General features: G+C 35.8%; 1 protein-coding gene across 1 annotated transcript in view; it reads left to right on the top strand.

The window, feature by feature from the left end:
* The first annotated feature begins 6 nt into the window (after positions 1 to 6).
* The window catches only part of IMPAD1 (inositol monophosphatase domain containing 1), a 24,186-nt gene continuing 5,422 nt past the window's right edge, over positions 7 to 18,770 (top strand). The window contains exons 1-3 of the mRNA XM_015598593.1: positions 7 to 228; positions 13,177 to 13,339; positions 14,669 to 14,764. Of these exons, the coding sequence (XP_015454079.1) occupies positions 37 to 228; positions 13,177 to 13,339; positions 14,669 to 14,764 (451 nt within the window). The 5' untranslated portion in view covers positions 7 to 36. The remainder of the gene's footprint in view (positions 229 to 13,176; positions 13,340 to 14,668; positions 14,765 to 18,770) is intronic.

Here is an 18,770-nt window from a genome sequence, read left to right as displayed (position 1 = left end):
GCCCCGGCAGACGGGGGCACCGTGGACCTGCGAGAGATGCTGGCTGTGTCGGTGCTGGCTGCCGTTCGCGGTGGCGACGAAGTGAGGCGCGTCCGCGAGAGCAATGTCCTCCATGAGAAGTCCAAGGGGAAGACGCGCGAGGGAGCCGATGACAAGATGACCAGCGGGGACGTGCTGTCAAACCGCAAGATGTTCTACCTACTCAAGACCGCCTTCCCTAACGTTCAGGTGGGTGCCGCGACCGCCGGGTACAGCGGGAGCGGACCGGCGAAGCGCTCGAGCCAGGGAGCGTGGAAGCCTTGGAACGTGTCCCAGCACGTAGACTTGTCCCAACAGTCCCAGACCGTGGGGCTCTGGCTCCCATTTTACAGATGTGGATTGAGATTGAGACGCTCAAGGTCATACGGCTTGTGGAGGAGCCGGATGAGATTGCAGGCAGTCTGACTCAGGGCCCGTGCCCTTCTGCCCCCTTCCCGGGTGTCTGTGTGGCTTTGTACCTGAGATCAGGAACTCTGGGTTCTGGGTGGGCTTTCATGTCAAAGGCTGAGAAAGTTAACTTCACTCCCTGCCTCAGGTTCTTCTGTAAAATGAGAGCGTTGGGCTAGAACCTCTCTAGCCTTCCTTGATTTAATTACTGAAAGGGTTGTGACTGTTGTGACACTGGTTTTCTGACTGATCTGCCAGGAGCCAACTGAAGGCCAAGAACTGTAGAAGTGTTGCTGTGGAGCTGTTAGTATGCAGGGCTTTCGTTGGGGGTATGCTCATGAATTACTTTAGCTGTAGTGTTATCAGGACCCTCTTAATGGTATAATTTTGGGAGCCCTTAAAGGAAGTGTTTGGAAGTATATTTTCCAGCAACTTTAATTCAACCATCTATCTATGCCTTATTTACTGCAGAAAATAAGAATTGAAGGGCATTTGCCTTTTCTTTGGGTAGGTTTCTGGTAAGGAATTGATATTTTCTTAGGGAAATCCAGACATTTTGGATTGCTGTTAATACTTTACTTCAGTGGAGTTGCTGTTGAATGAATAAAGCTTTTAAAAATGTATTACAATTCCGGAGGAAGAGCTCAACATAGTGTAGCAATACTTTATATATTTAAGTCTTCATTCATGGAACTGTAGCCTTTGGTTCTTGGGAAGAAAAATTGTTTCCAATGGAATTTAATTAATTAGATAAACAGCGAAATATAACCCCTGGCTTCTTTGGAAGGTATCTGACTTTTTACTGTTCTTAGAAGAGTTAGGAGAGTATTGTCATTGTAGAATTACATGTCTTATGTGACCATCCCTTTAGTCTATCATATTAATGCTGTGGTTTTCTTTCTTCCTCTTTCTCCCCACCCCCCAACTTTTTTCCTTTTTTCCTTTTTTTTGCAGCAGGAAGGAACATCGCCTTTCATATCATGAACTCCAAATACCTGATGTAATTTGCACAAGAATTATTAAACAGAACTCAACATTTTCACTTTTTCTTTTGCCCTACCGTCATTGTCAGCACAGATAATATTTATATGTGTTTGCATCTACATGTGAGACGTGCTTATAAAATGTATTTTTCTCTTCTCTAAAACACAACGTTCTAGACTTTGTAGAAGAAACAGGAGTATCAGAGAAGTTGATGTGTAATAGTTATAATAGTAGTAATAGCAACAATATATTGAGTGTATTTTAGGTGTCTAGATACTGGCTACACAGGACTTCCTTTGATCCTCACAGCAAGTTTAAGAAGTAAATTTTCTTGATACCTACTTTACAGATGGGAAATCTGAGGCTCATGATATAAACAGAGTTTATATCAACTATCTAACTGTTCATTTTAGCTAGATCTTTAGGAGATTACTTAAAACAAAACTTAAAGAATGATTTCCCCAGGGGAAACAAAATTGCAGAAACTTAAAAGCAATAATAGTGAAATATAGCAAGCAGAGTTGAAGGTTTTTTTAAAGGTAAAGACAAAAATATTCTTAAATATTGAAAACATGTATCTCTGTGTGCATTTGTGTTTGCATACAAACTGCACCCCAGCCATGCCAAATCTTTTGCCTTGGGTAACTTCCACAGGATTCCGAATTTGCTTTTATACCTATTAGCAAATGCTGAGGGAATAGCTGCCAAGGGTCTTGAGCTGCATTTTATGAAACAAAAGCTAAGCTTTTTGAATTGCAGATGTTGAAGTCACTGCTTTTATACAAAATAACGTTTTGTTTTCTCGTGATTGTATGAATGTTTGCGTGTACATCTTAGTATACATCTTGGATGATGATTGGTGGAATAGAGTAGGTTATGTTCATTTATACAATGGCAAAATAGGGTGGTGTCATGTTGAGCTATCACGTTTTGTCACTATGTTGTTAGATTAGAGGCGATATGTTATAGCCGGCTAAATAAAGGCTCAGCCCTAGATTCTTTTCTTCTTTCCTCTCCCCCAACATTCAAAAGTATAGTCTTAAATGTCTGGTCATTTTTGAAGCCTCACCTGAAATTTTTTGGTAAGGAACTTAAATCTCATTCAGTTTACTTCCTTATGGAAAATCAGCATTGAAAAGCCACACTCTTTTATCCTAGTGCCCTGTGCAAATAGAGGGAGGTCTCTTTTCTCCCATGGCTTTCCTATCGCGAATAAGATGCTTGAGCTCTCCTATTTAACGTTCACCCTTCAGTGAAAGGATATATACCAAACAGGTGTCACTGTAGAGCACTCAACTGGGGACAGTTTTGCCCCCAAGGGACATTTGGCAATGTCTAAAGCTTGTTGTTTGTCACATCTGGGGGTGGAATGCTATTGGCATCTAGTAGGTAGAAAGTAAACAACCCACAATGCATAGGATTGCCCCCCATAACAAGGAGTTATCTAGCCTAATTTTTCAATTTGCGCCCAGGTTGAGAAGCCCGACTCTTGAGAAGTGAGTATTGTCCTAAGAAAACTCAAGTTTGACCTAGGATCCCTGGATATCCTTTTATTCAACCTTTCTTCTGTCAGGGATCTTGGGAGAGATCTCAAGGCAGCAGTTCTCTCCCTAAACACATTGGCAATGCTTGATTTTACTGTGTGAAAATAATAGTAACTGCAGCCATTTATATGACACTGTGTTGCATTATATCCTTGTGGATAAGGATGAAAATGAAGGCTGAAGATACTTTCTTGCAGTGGATTTGCAGACAAAGAACAAACAAACTTAGATTTTTAGTTTTGATTTAAAGTAAAGGGAATTCTGTTTGAGAGGCTCCTGTCTTCAGCTTGTTCAAAGTGTTGACAGTGATTTATTTGAAGAGAAAACATGATACTCCACGCTGGTAGGAGCAGCTTGAGTCAGTGCCTTCCTTGACTTCAAGGATGGGAATTAAATTCTTTCAACAGAATTATTCACTGGAAAAGTTTGAGAAGTTCAAGTATAGTGCAAAGAACACTTGCCTTGTCATCCTGCTCATTCTCCAGTTTAGGTCATCCTGGCCACTTGTTTATCTTCTTTGAGTTACAGTTTCCTTTCAAATTTGAGATAAGTAATAACGTGGTAATTAGTGCAGGCGTGAGTGTTGCAGACAGAGAAAGTCTTCAAGGCTGCTGACCCAGTAGAGGTGGTACTGTGGTAAGTTAAAGTAGCCTGATGAGTCTGAATCAGAGGCACATGGGAGAATTACCGTGGAAACAATTAGGAAGGTAGGCAGGAGTTATATTGTTTTCCAAGTTCAAACAAGTTTGGACCTAATCTTTAGTTTAATCCTAGAGTACTAAACGAAGGCCAGATTTACCTGACTTTTCTTGAAGCCTACAATATGCTATAGTTTGTTTGGGCTTTGGGCCTTTAGAAGTGATGAGACCAGTTAGCAGACCATTAAAATAGGCTCTGTGAGAGATGAGGATCAGAACTTGGGCAATGGGAAAGTTATACTTAGCTTGTTCTACTAGCTAACATTTATCTAGTCTTCAATAAATGTCAAGCACTGAATTAAGCTTCTATTACCACTATTTACTTTTGACAAAAACATAGGAAGCTAACTACTGTTGCTTCCATTTTGTAGATAAATTGGAGAGACTAAATAATTTGCCAGAGTTTACACAGCTAGAAAATAATCTTGTGCTCACTGGGATTCATTCATTGGTCTGAGAATCAGCTCTAATTCTGTACGTAAGGTAGTATAGGAGGTGTAACTAAAGTGTACTCTTAACCACAGTGTTTTGAATCATTAGAAGTGTGCAAGGTACATGCTTAGAGAATGGTTTAGAGGGGGTAGACCAGTTAGAGGCTTTTTGAGAGATAATACAGTTTGAATTGGAGTTATGGTTGTAGAGAAGATAGATATGGAAGGATATGAGAGACTTTCTAGGGATATGTCAAAAAATAACTCTATTTCTGGCTTTCACAACTGGTATTTTGCTGGTGATGAAGGGGTGTGGGATGTGACAAGTACAAGGAGGCAGATTTTGAGTGCCATGTTAGACTTGTTAAGTTAGAGGTGCCTTTGATATGTTCAAGGGGACATGTTAAGGAGGTGGTTGAATATATGGGTCTGAAGCTCTGAAGAGACGTTTGAATTAGATATACAGATTTGTGAGTCATCAGTGTTGTAATATTAATTGAAACCAGTTGTGGACAGGATTGCTTAGTGAAAGAATACTGTGTGAAAGGGTAAGATGAGGGCCTAGGACTAATGAAAATAATCATTTAACGCAACAACAATAGCAGCCAACTTTTATTAACTGCTTACTCTGTGTTAAACACTGTACTGTTTGTTTGTTTTACCTTTTGTATTTCATTGATTTATCCAGAGAACCCTATAGGGAAATATATCAACCACTTTTTAGCAATGGGTAACTGCCGCTCAGAAAGATTACATTACTAGCTTAGGTAAGTCTTATACCAAACACCCAATAAATCAAGGAGCTGGAATTCTGATGATAGAACACATACTCTTAATAGTGGTTCTGTATATAGGTCATTGGCAAACTTCGTGAGAGATTGCTTAGTATCTTAATGGAAAGGAAGCAAAATTGAAAAAGCTAAAGGTAAGGAAATGAAGACAGTGAGTAAAGACAAGTCCTTAAAGAAATTGGGCTTCTAAGGAACTTGGTTAGGGTGTTATGTGAACTAAGAAAGTTCTATGGATTTTTTTTTTTTTTTTTTTTGGTATATTTTTAAGATGTGAGACGCTAGAGCATGTTTAATTATAGGGATATATTTGAGAGAGGATAGTTGGTAGTAAAGTCCTCTGAAAAGGTAGAAGGAGAATAAGGCAAGAGCAATGTTTATCCATTTAGAAAACAGTTATTGAATGCCTGCTATGTGATAGGCACAGTGTGAGGCATTATATCCAAAATTTTATTGGGATTTAATGATTTATGGAAAAAATTCAGTAATTGGTACCTTCTTAAGGCATTAACCAAAAACCTCTTTAACCCCAAAGTAACTGAACTGTAATATAAATAGCATTAATAATGTTTTGGTGTCTTGATTTCTTATTCTTCAATTCCCTGTTGAGGACTTGGAGAGACAGGCAGTAGCAATGAGGGGAGGAGAGGAGATTGAGTGAAAAAAGGATTATGATGAAGAAATGAAACTATATTAGTGAAGAATGATGTTGTCAATCAAGAAGTTATTTATTTAGCTCCTATTGTTAAGGCAAGTACAAATGTCCTGAAGCCGAGGGACCAGAAGACCAGTCAGCCTGGATGCAGTGAATAAGGGTGTGTGCAGAGAAAGTTTCTGCTGGGGCCAGATCACTAGGCCTTGCCTTGTAGATGATGGTAAGCAATCCGGATCTTATCTGTGTGAAATGAGAAATCATTGGAAGATTTTAAGCAGGGAGTGGCATCATCCGATTTAGGAAGATGCCAGGTTGCTGGGTTGAAAAGGGAAGCTCCATAAAAGCAGTGATTTTGTCTATTTTGTTCATTATATCTCAGTACCCCAAACAGTTTAGAATATGTAGTCATTAAATAGTTGTTGAATGAAAGACTGAATCAGGTAATGAAAAGCACCATAGGAGTCAAGAGCAATCAGAGGCTAGGTGGCAGTTTTAACCAGGATGTACTTAGTATATACATAGTGACATATACTTAGAATTGGGAGGTAGAATTTCTAGGATGTACTACTACTTGATTGAATGTAGAATGTAGAAAAGAATTGAGGAAGACTTAATGGTTTTGACCTTTGCACCTTATGTAAGGTCATTTACAATGGCGGGTAGGGGATTTATTAAGTTTGTAGTTGTGTAGCGGTAGTGCCAGGGTATAAATAGTTGTGCAAAAGCAGATGCAGGTAATTGTGCTGATGATATTGTTCTCTTGCTTCAATTTTTTTTCTCCCCTAGCCTGACTTTCAGTGAAGATCTTTTCAAATACGAATTCAGTTGAAAGGATATAGAGAGGCTGACTTGAATTCTGAGAAGCAGTAGTTGCCACTCAGACTTCACACTGCATTTTTGTAAACTATAGTGATCAAGATCTGGGAAATACTTTTTGTTTTCTGGGAGTCACTTTTATTTGTTTTAAGTTTATTCTGTGATTTTTGCATGGTGTTACTCTTAAATTTATTCATCCAAGTTAGCCTGGCACTGTCATTGAGTATGGGCCCTAAAGTGAAAATACTTTAAAGTGACGTCTACAAGATCGCAGAAGAGGACTTCTCTCATAGAACGTGGATTTTGGGCATTACCTATAGATAAGAACACCTTTGTGGGAATCTGGTAGTCCAGTAGAGAAGTTCCAGCACACCAGTATGGCAAAGAAATCCGAAAATAGATGCACTGAAGAGAATAAAACAAACATTTTCATTTTGCTCCCTCAAGGTGGCAATGAATGAAATTTAAAATGCAAAATAGAATCAGCAGAATACTTGATCAAGCAGAAGAAAGTGTCTGTGAACTTAAAAACAGATCATTTGAAATTATTCGGTCAAAGGAGAAAAAAAGAACTAAAAAAAAAATGAAGAAAGCCTATATGGGTTTTGGAGCACCATCAAATGAAACTAATCACATTCTGGGAGTTCCAAAAGGAGAAAAGAAACAGAAAGGGGCAGATAGTTTATTCAAAGAAATAATGGTTGAAAACTCACCAAATCTGTGGAGAGAGATGGACATCCAGGTTCATGAAGCTTGTAGGTCCATAAACAGATTCAACTCTAAGAGGACTTTATTAAGACACATTATATTAAAACTGTCAAAAATCAGAGATGGAGAGGATTTAAAAGCATCAAGATCTAACAGACATATCCAGATCATTCCACCCAACAGCAGTAGAATATACATTCTTGCTAAGAGCACACAGAATATTCTCCAGGATAGATCATATGTTATGTCAGAAAAAAAGTCTTAACAAAATGAAGAGGATTGAAATTATGTCAAACATCTTTTTTGACTACAATCATGTAAAACTAGAAGTCAATAACAGGAAGAAAGCTGGACGTTTTACAAATATGTAAAAATTAAACAGTATATCCCTGAACAACCAGTGGGTCAAGGAAAAAACAAAAGGGAAATGAAAAAAATTTTGAAATAAACAAAAATGGAAGCATAACAGCAAAGCTATGCAGCAAAAGCAGTTCTAATAGGGCAGTTCATAGTGATAAATGCCTACATGGAGAAAAAAGATCTCAAATAACCTAACTTATACCTCAAAGAATTAGAAAAAGAACAACCAAAATTAGCAGAAGAAAGGGAATAACAAAGACCAGAGCAGAAATAAATAAAAACTAGAAAGACAACAGAAAATATCAACTAAGAGTTGGTTTTTTGAAAAGATAAAATCAACAAACTGTTAGCTAGGCTAAGATAGAGAAGATGTAGATATGTAAATTTAGAAATGAAAGCCTGGACATTATGCCTGAGACTGCAAAATATAGAGGATCATAAGAGACTACTATACACAATTGTACTTCAACAGACTGGATAACCTATTAGAAATGGATAAATTTCTAGAAACATACAACCAACCGCTACTGAATCATTAAGTAGAGTATCTGAATAGGCTTGTCACTAGTAAGGAGACTGAATCATTAATCAAAAATCTCTCCACAAAGAAAACTTCAGGACCAGATAGCTATTTAGGAGTGAATCCTACCAAACATTTAAGGAATAATTAATACCAATACCTCTCAAATTCTTCCAAAAAACTGAAGAAGATGGAACACTTCCAAACTTAATCTGTGAGAACAGCATTACCCTGACACCAAAGCCAGACAAGTGCCCTGCAAGAAAAGGAAATGACCGGCCAATATCCCTGATGAATCAAGTAAGATTTATCCCTGGGATATAAGGATGGTTCAGCATACACAAATCAACGTGATAACACCACATCAACAAAATGAAAGATAGAAATCATATGATCATCTCAATAGGTACAAGAAAGGCATTTGATAAAATTTAACATTCTTTTATGATAAAAACCCCTAGTATATTATATATAAAAAGAATATACCTTAACATATTAAAGGTCATATATGATAACCCCTCAACTAACCTACTCAATGGTGAAAAGCTAAAAGCTTTTCCTCTCATCAGGAACAAGAGAAGGATGTCCATTCTCACTACTTCCATTCAGCATTAGTACTAGAAGTCCTAGCCAGAGCAATTAGGTAGGTAAAAGAAATAAAATGTACCAAATAGGAAAGGAAGAAGTAAAATTGTCTCTGTTTGCAGTGACATGATTTTATATATAGAATACCTTAAACATTCCACCAAACTACTGTTAGAACTAATAAATGAATTCAGTAAAGTTGCAGAGGATACAAAGTCAACATAGAAAAATCATTTGTGTTTCAAAACAATGAACTATCTGAAAGAGACGTAAAGAAAACAAACCCATTTACAATAGCAGTAAAATAATAAAATACTTTGAAACAAATGTAACCAAGTTAGTGAAAGACCTGTATACTGAAAACTATAAGACATTAATGAGAGAAACAAGACACAAATGAATGCAAAGATATCGCATGTCCTTTGGAAAAATTAATATTGTTAAAATGGCCATACTACCCTAACCAATCCACAGATTAAGTGTAATCCCTAGCAAAATTATCGTGGCATTTTTTCAAAGAAATAGAGCAAACTCTTCTAAAAATTGGTAAGACGCCAAAGCAATCTTAAGCAAGAAGAACAAAGATAGAGGCATCACACTTTATGATTTCAAATTATATTCCAAAGCTAAAGTAATCAAAACAGTATTGTTGTGGCATAAAAACATACACATAAACCAGTGGAATTGAATATAGAGTATAAATTCAACTAATCTCTGACAAGATACCCAAGAACATACCATGGGGAAGAGGTAGTCACTGGTGCTGGGAGGATTGGTTATCCATGTACAGAAGAAACTGGACCTTTGTCTTACACCACTCAACAAATATTAATTCAAAATGGATTAAAGATTTAAATGTAAAATCTGAAACCATAAAGCTCCTCGACATTGTTCTTAGCAGTTTTTTTCAGGTGGGGGTGGGGGAGGTGGATTTGACACCAAAAACACAGAAGACAAAACCAAAAATAAACAAGTAGGACAACATCAAACAAAAGCTTCTGAACAGTAAAGGAAACAACCAGCTAAATGAAAAAGCAACCTATGGAATGGCAGAAAATATTTGCAAACTATATATTTGCTAAGGGATTAACATATAAAACATTTAAGGAACTCATTCAACTCAATAGCAAAAGAATAAATAATCTAGTTTAAAAATTAGCGATGGACCTCAATAAATATTTTTCCAAAGAAGGCATATAAATGGCCATCAGGTACATGAAAAGATGCTCAGCATCACTTCTTATCAGGGAAATGAAAAAACCAAAACCACAATGAGCTATCACTAAACATTCTTCAGGATGGCTATTATCAAGTAGACAAGAGATAAACATCGTCAAGGATATGGAGAAAAAGGAGTCCTTTAACACTGTTGAGAATGTTAAATTGGTACAGCCAATATGGAAAACAACGTGGAGGTTCTTCAAAAATTTTTAAGAAATAGAACTATAATCCAGGAATCTCATTTTTGGGTATAGAGCTGACTGAAATAAAATCAGTATCTTGAGATAACTGCACTGTCATGTTTATTATGTTATAGTCACAATAGCCATGATATGGAAACAACAGGACAATAAGTGTGTGTTGATGGATGAATGAAGATATGTACACGCACACACACACACACAAAATGGGATGTTATTCAGCTATTAAAAGGAAGGAAAGCCTGCCTTTTGGGAAAACATAGGTAGACCTGGAGGGCATTGTGTTAAGTGAATTAAGCCAGACAGGGTATCACTTATGTGTGGAATCTTAAAAAAAAGAAAAAAAGGTTTTCAGAGAAACAATGTAGAATAGTGATTGCCAGAGTTTAAAGGGTGGGGGAAATGTGGAGCTGTTGGTTAAAGGGTGCACATTTATGCCATAATTAAGAAAGTTCTGAGAATCAAACATAAAGCAAGGTGACCATGGTAAATAATAGTGTATAGTTGACATTTGCTTCAAGAATAAATCTTAAGTGTTTCTCTCTCTCTCTCTCTCTCTCTCTCTCTCTCTCTCTCACACACACACACACACACACACACACACACACGCGCGCGCGCGCGCGCGTAAATAGATGAGGTGATGGCTGCATTCAGTAACTTAATTGTGGTAATCATTTTACAATGTATGCACATATCAAATCATCATGTTGTACACTTTAAGCATATACAGCTTTATTTGTCAATTATACCTCATCAGAACTGTAATGGGGATCCAAAATACAGCACCAGTATTAATCTAGCATTAAATAAGTCTTGATATTTGATAAAGGAAGTCACTCCACCATGATAGTCTCTTTTTTTTTTCTCTCTAAAGTGTCATGGGTTTTGCTGGCTTTTTGCTGTTGTATTGAATTAAATTGTCATGTAAATTTTTTTAAATGGCTTGTCCTCATTCTAAGAAGGAGTAAAAAAATTGGAGTTTCATTAAATCTGTAGTTTACTGATGCGAAATTGACATCTTTACCATGTTATAAAAGTCATTGGTGTTTTTAAATATAGTTTAATTTTCTTGATAGTGTTTTTACAAAATCTTGCATACATTTATTTTCAGGTAATTTATTTCTGTTGCTAGGTTTCTTTTTTTATGTTAAATATTTTTAATATTTATTGCTGGTGTATGAAAATGCAGTTGATTGATAATTATTGATCTTATATCTAGAAACTTGGCTGTATTCTGTTATTAAGTCTATAATTTATCCACAAGTTCTTCTGGATTTTCTCAGTAATCAGTCACCAATTACATATTATGATTTTGCTTCTACCTCTCCCCATGCCCCCACCCTTCGTTAGTTTTCTGCAATGACTAGGTCTTTCTGCATGTTGTTAATAGTGGCTATGATGGAGGGCAACTGACTGTGTCATGCCTGCAGGGTCCTTCACCATCTGGCTTCCATTACTGTCTGGCTCAGCCTCTTCTTGGCTCACTCATTCTAGCCATGCTTGGCTTCCTGCCGTGCTCCAAAGACACCAAGCACATCCCTGCCTCAGGGCCTTTGCATTTTTAATTCCATGGGCTGGAATGTGCTCCCTTCCTTCCTTCTTGCCTTCATTTATTTTTCACTTCACCTGATTTTGACTTTTTTTTAATGGCGACATTGGTTAATGGAGTTCAATAAGTTTTAGGTGTATAATTTAACAATAAGGCATATGTATATTGCATTGTGTGTTCATCTCCCATAGATTTCTTTCCGTCACCACACATTTAACCCCTTTTACCCCATCTGCCTCGCTCCTCCCCTCTCCTCTCCGGTAACCACTTGTCTATTGTTCACGTCCATGAGTCTCTGTTTTAGATGCCTGCAAGTCTCACTTCTTTTAGATCTTCATTCTGCTGTCACCTTTTCAGTGTGGCCTTCCTTAGCTACCCTGTCTTTTAAAAATAACCGACTAACAACTACTTAATTGCAGTATATTTTACATATCGTATAATTTGCCCATTTCAGATATCTAGTTCAGTAGTTTTTTTGTAGACTTGCTGAGTTGTGCAACCATCGTCATTAATCAGTTTTAGAACATTTTCATCACTCTAATAATATCCTTGTGCCTATTTACTGCTAATCCCTGTTCTGCCCCCTGCCACAGGCAACCACTAATCTACTGACACCATAGATCTGCCTTTCTAGACATTTCCCATAAATGTAATCATCTAGTATGTAGTCTCTTGTATCTGCTCCCTTCACTTAGCATAATGTTTTGGGTTCATTAATGAATCAGTACTTTATTTCTTTTTACAAATCAGTACTTCATTTCTTTTTATGGCTGAATAATATTCCATTGTATGAATGTACCACATTTTGTTTATCCATTCATCAGTTGATTGACATTTGATAGTTTCCACTTTGGGGCTATTGTGAGCAATAATCCTAGAGTAATCCTTCTGTTCTCCTACAACATACTTCTCTTCTTCCCTACTTAATTTTCTCCTCCATACTACTCTCCAGCATACTACATGGTTTACTTATTTATCACTTATCTCCTTCACTAGAATCTAAGCTCCACAAGGGTAGAGATGTTTGTCTCACATTGATCACTGTTGTACATTATGACCTGACACTGTTTCCGGCATATAGTGAGCAATCAGTAAACATTTGCTAAATCAATAAAGGAAAAAGTGCATGGATGAATTGAATGTTTAACTATACACTGTACTAAAATATTTTAGGATTTAAGTGGCCTTGTGTTTCAGGAATATTACTATCTTTAACCTCTTCTATGACAATTTGGGATATTTCAGGGTACTTTAACAGAGATTGCTGATAGTTGTAGGGTTTTTGCTCATGTACTGTCATTGTTATAATCACTCTGACACTGTAGTGGCATTGCATTCAATATAAACACATCGATCTGCTCTGGAAGGGGAGCTTGTCAGCACAGTAGCATCCTGCTTCTTTCTTCGATGCTTACTTTCTCTGTATTCTCTATATTTGGATTCTTCGTCTTGCTTAGACAACAAGCTAAGCTGGCATACCAGATTGGAAAGTAGTTGAAGACAAGATGTAGCTGTAATTTCTTTTACATGTAGTTTCATTTTGTAATGAAATGCCTCAAAATAAATAAAAGTACTGCTTTACCTACTTTCGATTAATGTGTTTTTGTCTGAAATGTTTTTCTCATGCATGCCTTCTCAGGTAGTGATTTATTCTTTCAAAATTTTTTAACTGTCAGCTATTTTTGATGCAGATAAATACAGAGGAACATGTGGATGCATCTGATCAGGAGATTATCTTATGGGATCATAAAATTCCTGAAGACATCCTGAAGGAAATAGCTACCCCTAAAGAGGTACCAGCAGAAAGTGTTACTGTCTGGATTGACCCACTCGATGCTACACAAGAATATACAGGTAATTTTAAGTTTATCTCAAAGTTTAGATTGCCGTTATATATCAGGGAACCAGAATGAAGGCAGGTGATATTATACGTGGTGGTAGATATTTTACCAATCTAAGACAACTTTTCCAATTAGATTTTAAGACTGAGAGATGGATTAATGCAATGTCATGTGAACCATTTGCACTGGATAATTTATTCTCAGTGCCCCGCCCCCCGCCAAACCACTGTAGTTATGCCATACTCTCTCTTATCAATTATAGTAGCTTGCTATGTCACTGATTCTTCAGTGAAGGGAAGATTTTAGCAGTCACAACAAAATGGTTCTTATTTGACATCTACTTATTGAGGTGTTTATTTATTGTGGTATATATTATTGAGGTATTTATATAGCCAGAATATAATACCTGTGATAGAATTTTGATTTTATTGCATTTATATCTATCATTGGAATTTAAAATAGTAAACCCTAGGCACTAAGAGAGCAAGTATTTAGCAAAACAGAGAATTACCACCCCCATCCCATTTTCATTCTTTTTACCTAGTCCTAGCTCAGATTTCATTTCTGTGGATCCTCTCTTAGGCCTACTAATTCCTGCCTTTTCTCTGTTCTCTTGGTATATATATATATGTTAAAGTTGTTTGTTTATATATTTGTATTCCTTCAAATGGTAAGTTCTCTGAATGTAGGGGCTTCTGCTTTTTCACCTTTGTGCTTAAGCTTTGAACTTGACCCTTTGACACTTGATAGCTATAAACTATTTGGAGAACAGGAATAGGATACTAGATGTGTATATCTAATAACGACTGAAATTATAAAACAATATTTTGTAGGAGTACATAATAGAAATAGAGAATATCCAGGGGTTTATTTATAAAAGAGTTTTCTTTAAACTGAGACTGTCCTGATCATATAATAGTGATAATATATAGTGAGTACATCCCTTGTGCAGGGGCTATTCTAAGTGTTTGATTTTTAAATTTAATGCTAAAATTAAAAATTATTTTAATTTATACCTAAAGGTGGGTTCTTAACTACATGGTCTGTATTTTACAGATGAGGAAACTGAATTTAAATAATTTCCTCAAAGATATGCAGATAATAAAATGGCAGGCTGGGAAAATAACCCAGGTAATTTGCTTACAAAACCAAAACTCAGCTACTTCCTTAAATTGGCTCTCATTGCTAGACAACTTTTGCTAGAGTTGTTGACTAAGAAAGACATTTTAAGTATATAAATTTTTAATAATTTTTAATAAACAAAATATAACATTGTATCCTGAATTTATATATGTACTTTGACGATTGCGTGTTTTGTTTGTTGGTCGGTTTTTTCTCATAGAGGATCTTCGAAAGTATGTCACTACTATGGTGTGTGTGGCTGTAAACGGTAAACCTGTGCTAGGAGTAATACATAAGCCGTTTTCTGAATATACAGGTAAGAAATATGTTAGAGTAAGAGTTAATATTGTTAAATCATTTGTCTGTCACACTTAACCATCCTGTCAGAATTTCAGAATTGTAGCTCAGTAATTATTAGAGTCAGTCCCCTTCACTGGATACAGTGAGGATTTTATTGTTGGTACTCATAATACTGACAGAGCAGAGCTTTCTAAACTTTCTTTAGAGGACAGAAACTGTTTAATGAAAATGAGAGATTCTTTGTGTGTTGATGAACACAGCTGGTTACGGACTCCCCAGCAGCTGAGGACCTCTCTGTCTCTTTTGCGGTTTCTGGGAATAAGGACTCACTGAGGGTTTGACCTGTAAATTGTGTGAGTCACTTCAATTCACATTTCATTGATTAAAACATAACTAGAACCCAGCCACAAGGGGGGCTAAGAAATGTAGTCTTTATTTTAGTAGTGGTCATCCAACCTAAAATTCAGTGATCTGTCACACAGGGGAAATAGGGAAAGCATTGGGGTATAGTTTAACAGTAATGCTACGCTTAATACAGCTCATGAAGGAGAGACATGGTTACTATTGGTATTCCCACTAAAGGTGAAAAAATGAAACTTGGAAATTTGGCACATTCCTCAAGCTCATCCAGCTAAATTAGTGGAGGAATCAACCCAGGAATTTTATGCAAATCACTAAATCACACCACTTTTATAATAATAACTCCATGATTCCTAACATTTGTATAGTATTTAACAATTTGCATTATACTTAATGTTATCTCATTTGAACTTTTCAATAGATAACTGCGTGACAAGCAAAATGTTATCATCTTTTTTAAGTAAATCATAAAAAAGGCTTAGCAGTTCTTACCATGAAAACCATACGGTTCAAAATGTTACTATAAGAGCTAACCACTCATTCCTATCTTACATTTGTTTAGTATTTTCACAGTTTATGAAGTGCACTTACATGAATTCTTAGCCTCAAAACAACTCTAGAAAAAATATAGGAATTACAGTAGCTTTTTTAAAAATAAAAATAGAAAATGGGCATATAAAGTTAAGTACAGGCCTTTAGTCTTTGAAGCCCTCTCTTAGTCTCTTAACAGTCTCTCATTGCCTTTTCTATACCACTTAGGATTGCATTTTACTGCATGTAAAGTAAATCTGATTACAGTGGTTAAACAAGTAAAACAAGTAAGGGCTTTATGTTTCTCACCTAGTAAGACAGCCAGAAAGTACGGGTTGTTCTATGGCTTTATGATACTGATAAGCACCTGACTCCTCTTTTTGTTTTTTGTGTTTTTTTTTTTATCTTTGAAAATGGCTTTTTGTTTGCGTGCTTACAAAGATGAGTGCTTACAGTTACCGTGGGTCTATTCTAGGCAGGAAGAAAGAGGGAAGAAGAGAGACAAAAGATCTGTGCCAGCTGTTCTTTGTATTAATTTGAAGCTCTCTTCCTCATCTCGTTGGTCAAATGTCACATGGCATCCTTAGCTGCAAACAGAGCCCACTACTCCAAAGAATCAGAACCATAGTAAAGGAAATTCAGAGGAAATTGACATTAGATAGACAAATAGATTCATGTTCTTTGGGCCCTAGTTTCCACATCTGTTCATTTTAGCAGGGAAAATTGGGATAATAAAATGCAAATTTAAAAAAATCTTTATTCCATAAGAATATGTATTTCTTCCCAATAGGCTTTCCTCCCTTAGAATAAAAAAGCCAAAAGTTTCTAACTTAGGAGCAAGTCATGTTCCAAAAATGTCTTTGTAAGTTACTAATAAAATGCCCTTTCTTCTGTGATGCAGCTGACTAGCCCAGCATGCTAGAACATAAGGTGTTTGCTAGTCAGCAGACATTCCAAAAAAATCAGTAAATCCTGTTCTAGGATCAAAGGTTTGTTTGACTTATACCCTCTTCTTGGACTATTTTCAGATCCAAACTATATTGATGTTAGCAGAGTACCAACTGTCAAATATTGTATGTTTACCAGAATTTAGCCACACTTGACTATAATGAACAGAAGGGAGATAATGTTGCTAGCAGTAGTTAGAGCAAAATTCATATCAGATTTAATTATAATTCATTCATTGAGTTTGAAATTTTAGAAGCAAGAGACATGAATAGTAATGTAATGAAGTGATGTATAAATGTATTAGTATATCCACTCTGAAAATTTGTAGCTATTAAAAATAAGTTATAATGTCTGAAGTTTGTAGCAAAGTACCACCCACTTTTTATTTCCTACTGGATTTTTTTTAAGCATTATCTTAGAATAAACACATTTTATTAGCTGTTATTTTACCTTATCACTATTTACCTCATCATCAGTCGTTAATATTTAAGCACTTTCTGTATTTTTAAGGCGATTGAAATAATTTTGTCCATACTGAATGTTTTGAGTTTATATAACATGACATATTTTTTGAAATAGTAAATTAGTAACTGTTACCTAAAATTATTCTGATATAATCTGAGCGATGCTCTCTATTCTCTTATACAATACTGACCTCTAGAGATATAACATTGTAAATTCACTTCTTAGTAAAACCATATTTTTTTGATCATTTCTGAAAAGAATTTAGAGGATTTTTTTCCTTTTATTTCTTTTTCCTAGACTTTTATTATGTGTAATTTCAAATAAAAAAATTATAATGAATTACTATATACAGTATCCCCCCCTTATTGCAGTTTTGTTTTTCTGTGGTTTCAGTTACTTGAGATCAACCAGTACAAAAATATTAAATGGAAAATTCCAGAAATAAACAATTCATAAATTTAAAATTGCTCTTCCTTATGAGTTGTGAAATTGCTCTTCCTTATGAGTAGAGATGAAATCATGTGTCATCCTGCTTCATTCCACCCAGGCTGTGAATCATCCTCTTGCCCATCCTTTTATCCACACCGTACATGCTGCCCACCCATTAGTCACCTCTCGGTTATCAGAGAGAGACTACTTTCACATAACTTTTATTACAGTATGTTGTTATAATTGTTCTATTTTGTTAGATATTGGTGTTAATCTTTTACTGTGTCTAATTTATAAATTAAACTTTTCATTCATATGTACGTATAGGAAAAAATCAATTTAAAAAGCGTTCTGTACTGTGCAGTTTAGGCATCCAGTGGGCGTCTTGGAACGTATCCCTCTTGCATAAGGACTGCTGGACTCTTTCATCCAGATCTAACAGTTGATAACATTTTTATATAGTTACTCTTTTTTCTTTTTTGGAGGAGAAGGTTGTGTACTTTAAAGAAAATTACAAAAATCATGACATTTTACTCCTATATATTTCAGTATGCATCTCTAAAGAAGGAACTTTCTATAGAACTGTACTATTAATATTATAATAACATTAAAAATTATTCCTAATCGATCCAATATTCATATTTTTCCTTGGTTACTTCAAACCAAGATCCAGTCAAGTGACAAGTATTTCTTTTGATTGTTAGGTCACTATGTTACATTCTCTTAAACTAGAACAACCCCCAGCCCCCTTTTCCCCATGACATTGACTCCTTGAGGAGACCAGGCCAGTCTTCATAGAATGTCCTACCTTTTTGAGTCTTCTCTTTCCTCAGAGTGTCGTTTAACTACTTTTACATCTTTTCTTACAAAGTACGAATTAATTCTGGAACCTCGATTGCATTAAGGTTAAGCATTTTTGTCAAGAATACATTGTAGATATTCTTCATGGACTTCCTACTGCATCATATTACATGTCATATAATAAATATCTTGTCTCCCTATTAATGACTCTAAGATGATTAAAATGGTCATGACCAGATCTCTGTTATAAAATTATTTTGATTCTATTTCTACAAACAGGTAATCTAGAGAGATTTTGACACAATTTGAAATTGAGATTCTATTAAACCTTTCATGTAATAGTATTAAGATCTATTAAAGATATAAAATGGGATTTTCTAATTCTTTTTTTTTTCCCCTACATATCCTAGCTGTAATTCTATAAGGGAAATTTCTCTATCAACTGAAGTTATTTAACTTGAAATGTAGTAAGATAAATCTTAACTCTT

Source organism: Pteropus alecto, unplaced genomic scaffold (assembly GCF_000325575.1).
Source record: "Pteropus alecto unplaced genomic scaffold, ASM32557v1 scaffold87, whole genome shotgun sequence".
NCBI classification, from domain to species: domain Eukaryota; kingdom Metazoa; phylum Chordata; class Mammalia; order Chiroptera; family Pteropodidae; genus Pteropus; species Pteropus alecto.
This window is presented reverse-complemented; position numbering and strand designations above follow the sequence as displayed.